This window comes from Bison bison, unplaced genomic scaffold (genome assembly GCF_000754665.1).
Source record: "Bison bison bison isolate TAMUID 2011002044 unplaced genomic scaffold, Bison_UMD1.0 scf7180017864471, whole genome shotgun sequence".
Lineage (NCBI taxonomy): Eukaryota > Metazoa > Chordata > Mammalia > Artiodactyla > Bovidae > Bison > Bison bison.
Window position 1 is genome coordinate 35,647,956 of NW_011495032.1, and position 9,613 is coordinate 35,657,568.

Here is a 9,613-nt window from a genome sequence, read left to right on the forward strand (position 1 = left end):
GTTATTCCCACTGAAGATGAAATAAAACATAACCTGCTATTAAAGACTATACAGTCTCTTTGAATTTAACATAGGGTATTTGGATGTTATATTAACTGATTATTTAGCTAAAGCATAACAATCAGTGTTAATTTAAAGTCTTCAAATAGCCTCCTCTTCTCACTCTTCTCGGATGACACCTAGTGCAAGGGACATTTGTGTATCCACTGGCCCAGAGTCTACATGGTGTCCTCCTGGTCGTCACTTTCTAGTGGTTTGGTTATATTCCTGGTGCTTAGGCACGTGGTTCTGTGTGGTTCTTCTGAGTGTGAACCTAATATAACTTGCTTATTCTATGGCTTCTGCCACAGCATCCGTAAGATCCTTAACATCTCTGACCTCATTGACCTGTGTCTCATTCACTGTCATTTCCTTGAAAGTGAAGTGAAAAAGTCACTCAGTCTTTGTGACCCCATGGACCATACAGTCCATGGAATTCTCCAGGAGATCTTCCCAACCCTTTTCATTTCCTTAAAAAACTTATCTTAATGGCCACTTAGCTTAGTGTGTTTTCTCAAATACTTTGTATGAAAAAGGGTTAGATTGTAGAATTTTTAATGCTATTTAGTTCGTATATAAAAGAGCGAAAGTATACTGTGAGATGACAAAAATCTAATAAGTATGTGTTTCCAAATTCTTTTGATAGATAATAAACAATGTGGTCACTTTTAAATTTATTTAAATCTTATGGAAACATCTGTAATTTAATTATTTTCAACTTTACAAAATTCCTCCAAATGTCCAAAATTTGGAATTAGAGCCCCATTTTTGAAAAAAGATAAAATATAATTTATTTTTAGTATATATATATATATAATAAATTACATGTTATCTTTTTTGGATCATGGGGTTCAGTTCAAGAAATATTCTAAAAATACATGTGTATATATATGTACGTGTGTGTATATATATATATATATATATATATACATACACACATGTATTTCTAGGTCTATCTGCTGAGAGGCTCTAAAATAATGACACTGCAGTTTCTAATACTATTCTCCTGTAAGAGGAAGTGGTGCTTCTTGAAGTGGCTGATAGTAGTCTGGGTGAAGCAAATACAAGATGAGCCTGGGTGAGCATTTGAGGCATCTTGTTGTGCTAGAAAGTAGGAGATATTCATAAAGTAAAAAAGAAAACAAAGAAAGAAGGAAGGATTAACTACTACTCAGTGACAGTAGAAAAGTATGTGTATCTGTATATAATTAAACATGATATTTTTTGTTGGTATAATCATATGAGGGATGAGACAGCTCTTTAAGGTTGAATTTTTAATTTAAATCTATTGTTCAGGAAATATAGGTAAATATATATGCCACCAAACTCACAAATGTTCTTAACTATAAAATAAGTTTAATAAAACAAGGAGTGTTTGTGGGTAGAAAATGAGCTAAGAGTTTTTAGGATAGCAACAGTCTCTTCATATTTACTTCCCAAGTAATATTTACCTCATCTCTTCATGGATATGAAGATGAATTAGGCTATTGTGAAGCAGTTTCAACAGAGGAGAAAACTCAAAGTAGAGACCTGAATAATTATCATTAAAAGTGTGTGGCAAGTATTCTTGGTTCAGGAAACTCTGTTGTGAAATAAGTGTTTCAAATGTTTGCCCATAATAGATACTTACTTCTTCCTGTGAACTTGAATTTAGACTTAAAATTATGTTTTCTTTTATTGCAATTAATATTTACGTTTTTAAAATACATAGGAATTAATGTAAGAGAGATAATATTTCCTATATTTTAAAATCAGTATTTAAGCATTTTAACCCATTTTGGACTCGTTTAGCATATAACCTCTTACCTTTGGATTTTACTTTTTAGATTTCTGGACTTCAAGAAACACTGAAGCATATGGAAATAGGGCATAGTTACCGTGCTCCTGAATTTAGAGGTAAAATTCAAATATGAAAAAACTAACTTATTATTGCTTGGTGATGTCTCAGTCTTGTCAGAACTCAAGTTATTCATTTGAGTAATTATTTACCATGAGTGAATACATGGTATGATAATTTTCATAAACTAAAATGCTAATGAAAAGATCAAGAAGAAATATAGAATAGGAAATTGTATAAATTACTTTTAGAGAAAAATAGGGGTAAACTATTTTTTTTACTGCTTCTGCTTCTGGCCCTGATGGAGTATCTTGTACCAGACTAGCCTTCTCCTCATAAATAACTGTAAAATTATATTTGAGGCAATTATTTTTAGGCATTGGAAAGCATCACAAGTCACAGAATGCAAATGTTAGAGGGAAAATTTATAAGTTGAACTTCATTATCACCATGGCTGGGAAAATTTCCAAACCAAACTCTATGTAGCTGGAGGTAGAGAAGAGCATGGCAGTCCTGTATGAACTGAAAAGGCAAAGACTGTAGTTCATAAGTTGTTGAAGCATCTAGAATCTGTAGGAAAGGGTACCAGATAAGAGGGTGCTGAAATGAATAGTGGCCTTGTTTATGAGGGAGTTTACTATGACTAGTTAGGTAATGGCTGGGCTAGGTATGCAGGACTACCTGATACTTACCAGAGAGAGAAGACTCTACAGGATTAAGAGAAGACCAGTGGTCTATATTTCTGTTTTGTGCCAGTACCATACTGTTTTGATTACTGTAGTTTGTAGTATAGTCTGAAATCATGGAGCTTGATTCCTTCAGCTCTTTTTTTCCCCAAAATTGCTTTGGCTGTTCTAGAGATTGTCATGCTGAGTTAAGTCAGTCAGACAGAGAAAGACAAGTATTATATTATAAATCTTATGTGTGGAATCCAAAAAGTTGGTACAAATGAACTTATCTATAAAATAAAGAGTTATAGATATAGAAAGCAAACTTATGGTTACCAGTGGGTAAGAAGGGGGAGAATAAATTGGGAGATTGGGACTGACATATATGCACTACTATATATAAAATTGATAACTAATAAAGACCTTTTGTATAGCACAGGGAACTCTACTCAACACTCTGCAATGACCTGAATGGGAAATAATCTAAAAATGAGTGGATATGTGTGTGTGTGTATGTGTGCATATATATATGCACACATACACACACACACACACACACATATATATATATATATAAAACTGATTCACTTTGCTGTACACCTGAAATTACCACAACATTGTAACCAACTGTGAAAAGTGAAAAAGTGAAAGTGTTAGTTGCTCAGTCATGTCCTACTCTTAGTGATCCTATGGATTGTAGCCAGCCAAGCTCCTCTGTCCATGGAATTCTCCAGGCAAGGAAACTGGAGTGGATAGCCATTCCTTTCTCCAGGGTATTTTCCCAACCCAGGGATCAAACCTATGTCTCTCACATTGCAGGCAGATTCTTTACCATATAAGCCAAAACTATACTCCAGTACAAAATAAAATACAGTAGAAAACAAGAGAGAGAGAGGGAGAGAGGGGACCAGGGATTCTAGATAGCAAGCAGTGCTGGGATACATTGGCTTTCTGGCCATGTCTGGATGCAGACATGTTTGCATCCAACAAAGATGTTGAATATTGTTTTCAACACCTTGGTAACACAGTATTAACATTAAGCTTCCTGTGGAGGCTCACTGGTAAGAATGTGCCTTCCAGGGTAGGAGCTGCTGGAGATGTGGGTTCAATCCCTGGGTTGGGAAGGTCCCCTAGAGAAGGAATTAGCAACCTACTCCAGTATTCTTGCCTAAGAAATCCTATAATTTCTGCTTAATACAAAGGTTAAGATTTCTTCTTCTTAATTTTTTTAAAAGAATGACTGATAAAAACTGAAATTATAGTGTTGTAAAATAATGTTTATAAGGTATATAAAGGATAAGAAAATAATAATTTTGGGGGAAGTACAAATGTTCTATATTTTGATTTTGGTGGTTATATGCCTACTTATCTTCAAAACTTACCCAACTCTACACTTAAAATGTATGTATTTTATTTTATGTAAATTATATCTCAATATTGTTAATTTACAAAAGAATGATAGAAAAATCTAAAATACAGAAAGACTGAAAAAGGGTACATTTTTAACAAAAATTATGTTACTTCCAGATGACTGTTCATTGTGTTTTCTGATTAATTAAGCTTAAAAGAAATATGTAGCACACTCATATTCAAAACTTTTTCTTAGCCTTGATTCAATCATTCCTATCTTAATTTATATTAAAGAAATATCAATTATGCTCAGTGATGCCTAGAGATTCTATGCACAGTGATGATTATTGCACTCATATTTATAGTAACAAAACCATACAAGGAGTCTTAATCCTTAACCATAAGTGAATATTTCAATCTAGTTGATCATACAATACTAGAAAGTCTTTAAAAATCATGCATAAGGAAATGTTCATGTTACAATATTAATGTTAAGAATAAAAACATATGGTATCAGATCATGTCTGTTAAATATGAGAGAGACTGAAAAATATTTACATAATTTTGTGTGATGTGCTTATTTTTTCCTTTTTTCCTTACTGCATTTTTTTCAAAGAATATGTATTTCTGTTTACATCAAAAGTTACTTTTTTCATATGTAGATAATTTTTAGAAGATGTTGACTAGAAAAAAAGATACATGCAACCTAAATGTTGAGAGTTAGATTTTTTTAGAAGAGAGTATCTCAGGTGCCCCAGAGAACAACCTCCAAGGAGTGGGGAGGAGCCAGGCTATATACAAGTTTGCAGCAAGGTGACATGTACTCTGAATATTAAAAGATTACTCTTAATTAAGAAAATCCAAATCTCTCATAAGAAGAGATTTAGCGGTCTTCTATGCATGGGAAACAGTATGAAAAGGCAAAAAGATATGACACTGAAAGATGAACTCCCCAGGTCATTAGTGCCCAATATGAAGAGTGGAGAAATAGCTCCAGAAGGAATGAAAAGGCTAAGCAAAAGTGGAAACAACACCCAGTTGTGGATGTGTCTGGTGGTGAAAGTAAGTCCAATGCAGTAAAGAACAAATATTGCATAGGAACCTGGAATGTTAGGTCCATGAATCAAGGTAAATTAGAAGTGGTCAAACAGGAGATGGCAAAAATGTACATTGACATTTTAGAAATCAGTGAACTAAAATGGATCAGAATAGGCAAATTTAATTCAGATGACCGTTACATCTACTACTGTGGGCAAGAATCCCTTAGAAGAAATGGAGTAGCCCTCAGTCAAAAAACAGTCTGAAAAATCAGTGGTTTGGCCCCTCCATCCAATGTACCATGCAGAATCTGTCCAGTCTAAGTTTATTTGCCATCCCCTCTCCCAACTTGGAGACTGGGAGTTTGAGAGAATGGCTCTGAACTGCCTGAGAACATTGGGTTAACACTCAGAAATAACCCTTGCTTCCACTGGTTTCCACTGATCACCATGTGACTCACTTAGATTGCCTTATTTTGCTTTTTACTGGAATTAAATTATAAAACAGTCAAAAAAAAAAAAAAAAAACAGTCTGAAATGCAATACTTGGATGCAATCTCAAAAACAACCGAATGGTCTTGGTTCATTTCCAAGGCAAACCATTCAGTATCAAAGTAACCCAAGTCTATGCCCCAACCATTAATGCTGAAAGCTAAAATTGAATGGTTCTGTGAAGACCTACATGATCTTCTAGAAATAACAGCAAAAAAAAAAAAAAAGTCCTTTCCATCATAGGGAACTGGAAGGCAAAAGTAGGAAGTCAAGAGATACCTGGAATAACAGGCAAGTTTGGCCTTGGAGTACAAAATAAAGCAGGGAAGAGGTGAACAGAGTACTGCCAAGAGAATGCACTGGTCTTACCAAACACCCTATTCCAACAAGACAGGGGACTAGTCCACATGGACATCACCATGTGGCCATACTGAAATCAGATTGATTACATTCTTTGCAACCAATGAGAAAAGCTCTATACAGTCACCAAAAACAAGACTGGGAGCTGACTGTGGCTCATATCATGAACTCCTTATTGCCAAATTCAGATGTAAATTGAAGAAGGTAAGGAAATCAACTAGGCCATTAAGGTATGACGTAAATCAAATCCCTTTTGATTATACAGTGGAAGTGAAAAATAGATTCAAGGGATTAGATCTGATAGACAGAGTGCATGAAGAACTATGGACGGAGGTTCGTAGCATTGTATAGGAGGCAGTGATCAAAACCATCCCCAGGGGAAAAAAAATGCAAAGATGCAAAATGGTTGTCTGAGGAGGCCCTACAAATAGTTAAGAAAAGAAGAGAAGGGAAAGGCAAAGGAGAAAAGGAACGATATACACATCTGAATGCAGATTTCCAAAGAACCGCAGGAGAGATAAGAAAGCCTAAGTAAACAATGCAAAGAAATAGAGGAAAACAATAGAACAGGAAAGACTAGAGCTCTCTTAAAGAAAATTAGATATAACAAGGGAACATTTCATGCAAAGATGGGAACAATAAAGGACAGAAACAGTGTTGACCTAACAGAAGCAAAAGATACTAAATAGAGGTGGCAAGAGTGCACAGAAGAACTATAGAAAATAGATCTTAATACCTGCATAACCGTGATGGTATGATCACTCAGCTAGAGCCAGACATGCTGGAGTGTGAAATCAAATGGACCTTAGGAAGCATCACTACAAACAAAGATAGTGGAGATGATGGAATTCCAGCTGAGCTATTTCAAATCCTAAAATACGATGCTGTGAAAATGCTGCACTCAATATGCCAGCTAATTTGGAAAACTCAGCAGTGGCCACAGGGCTGGAAAAGGTCCGTTTTCATTCCCATCCCAAAGAAAGGCAATGCCAAAGAATGTTCAAATTACCCCACACAATTGCACTCATTTTACTTGCTAACAAGATCATGCTCAAAATTGCCCAAGCCAGGCTTCAGCAGTACTTAAACTGAAAACCTCCAGATGTGAAAACTGGATTTAGAAAAGGCACAGGAACCAGAGATGAAATTTTCAACATCCATTGGATCATTAAAAAAGCAAGAGAATTTCAGGAAAAGAGCTATTTCTGCTTCAGTGACTACGCTAAAGCTTTTGACTGTGTGGATTTCAACAAACTGTGGAAAATTCTTCAAGAGGTGGGGAATACCAGACCTGTCTTCTGAGAAATTTGTATGCAGGTCAAGAAGCAACAGTTAGAACTGGACATGGACCAACAGACTGGTTCTAAATTGGGAAAGGAGTACGTCAAGGCTATATATTGTCACTCTGTTTATTTAACTTATATGAAGAGTACATCATGAGAAATGCTGGGCTGGATGAAGAACAAGCTAGAATCAAGATTGCCAGGAGAAATATCAGTAACCTCAGATATGCAGATGACAGCACCCTTATGGCAGAAAGCAAAGAAGAGCTAAAGAGCATCTTGATTAAAGTGAAAGAGGAAAAAAAAAATTAAAAAAAAAAAAGTGAAAGAGGACAGTGAAAAAGCTGGCTTAAGACGCAACATTCAAAAAGTGAAGATCATGGCATCCGTTCCCATCACTTCATGGTATATAGATGGGGAAGCATTGGAAAGAGTGACAGACTTTATTTTCTTGGACTCTGAAATCACTGCAGATGGTGACTGCAGCTATGAAATTAAAAGATGCTTGCTCCTTGGAAGGAAACCTGTGACAAACCTAGACAGTGTATCAATAAGCAGAGACATTACTTTGCCAGACAAAGTTCCAGATAGTCAAAGCTTTGGTTTTTAGTAAGCATGTGAGGATGTGAGAATTGGACCATAAAGAAGGCTCAGCACTGAAGAGTTGATGCTTTCCAATTGTGGTGTTGGAGAAGACCCTTGAGAGTCCCTTGGACTCAAGGAGATCAGACCAGTCAATTCTAAAGGAAATCAATCCTGAATATTCAATGGAAGGACTGAAACTGAAGCTGAAGCTCCAATACTTTGGCCACCTGCTGTGAAGAGCAGACTTATTAGAAAAGACCCTGATGCTCGGAAAGATTGCAGGCAGGTGTAGAAGGCGACGACAGAGAATGAGATGGTTGGATGGCATCACTGGTTCAATGGACTCGAGATTGAGCAAGCTCCAGGAGATGATGAAGGACTAGAAAGCCTGGTGTGCTGCAGTCCATGGAGTTGCAAAGAGTTTGATATGAAAGAGCAACTGAACAACAACAAATTTTTTGGAAAATGCAAGTGTCTGGTCTTGCTGAAATCATTTCTTTCGTATGCATCTAACTATCTGGGGCCAATTCTGCTTTCTTTATTGTTCACTTCTTATTTCCTTGTTTATTAGTAAGAGATGGTGGATGTGGTGGGTGACCACCTTTCACATCCCCCAGCTCCTTATCACTATCTGGGAGGATGTAGCTGGTGGCTTCCATATAGCTGGGTTTTTTTCACCTGGGCTCAGATATTTGCATTTGGAAAAGGCTTGTTTCCTAGTAGAGCATAGAGCAGAAAATATTTCATTTCAGAAAGAATACAATCAAATATAAGTATGATGATTAAAATACCAAAATCTCAGGAACTCTTAACTCTTGAAATAAATAATGATTGTGAAAAATAATAAACACAAGAAGGCTTAAAGGTTGAGGAATTGTACATTAAATTGATGCTTACATCAGTTAACCTCTAAATGTTACATTCTACTTACTAGTTCGTGATTTTATTTATTTATCCTTGACAACTCTATTAAAATAAACTAATGGTTTATAGATAACTCCTTTATGAAATTATCTCCTGATATTTAATTAAAAATGAATTCATGATTTTCTAGACTGACACTTATAAGTTACTTTGAAGATAAATTTTGTAATTACATTTTTATCTGTATTTTGAAGTGACTTTTGATCAAAATAAATTCAAACTCAAATGAAGAAAACATGTTTTATTTAAGTTGAGTAGATCTCAATTACCTGAATAAAAGTAATTCCTTAAATTATGTACTGAATAATACTGTGCTCCTTATAAACATTTTTATAAAGGATTTCTATTTTATAAAGGCTTTCTATTTTTATAAAGGATTTACAGTTCCTTTTCCTAAGCCTCTTGATTGATTTCTGCATTTGGCTATGTGATCTCAGAGTGTTATCAGATTGGCTGATCAACTGGAACCCTACTTAGTCAACTTCTTTGAGAAGAAGTTGGTTTATTGACTAACTGCTGATTCTTCATAAATCTTGCTGTCTTTCACAGTTATTTTCATATATTTAACTCTTTCCCTCTTCATTTTCTCATTTTAGTTTAAGTTTTAAAATATTTTATCTATTATCTATTTTTAATTTATTTTGAGCAGAAATTTATATGGCAGTAGAAATTCTTTAGATTAAATATAATTTAGGAAGCAGTGACTTTATTACCATTTACTTTGTTATTTAATCTGAATTTAAGGAATAAGCGAAAACTTGGACTCACTTGGAGTAGTTCTCAAAGAATTTTAAATTTACCATATTTTTTTGACAACATTATATGTTTATTATGGAAGAATTTAAATGATAAAAAATTGGAAAAATTATCCATAATTGCTTACACCTAGAGAGAATGTTAGAACTGGACATGGAACAACAGACTGGTTCCAAATAGGAAAAGGAGTACGTCAAGGCTGTACGTCACCCTGCTTATTTAACTTATATGCAGAGTACATCATGAGAAACGCTGGACTGGAAGAAGCACAAGCTGGAATCA

At 35.0% G+C, this 9,613-nt stretch overlaps 1 protein-coding gene across 2 annotated transcripts in view; it reads left to right on the forward strand.

Annotated features, from left to right (window-relative positions):
• LOC105003735 (sperm-associated antigen 16 protein-like) overlaps positions 1–9,613 on the forward strand; it is an 86,317-nt gene that overhangs the window by 56,321 nt on the left and 20,383 nt on the right. For both annotated transcript variants that reach the window (XM_010861137.1, XM_010861140.1), the window contains one exon: positions 1,866–1,935. In XM_010861137.1, the coding sequence (XP_010859439.1) occupies positions 1,866–1,935 (70 nt within the window). The remainder of the gene's footprint in view (positions 1–1,865; positions 1,936–9,613) is intronic.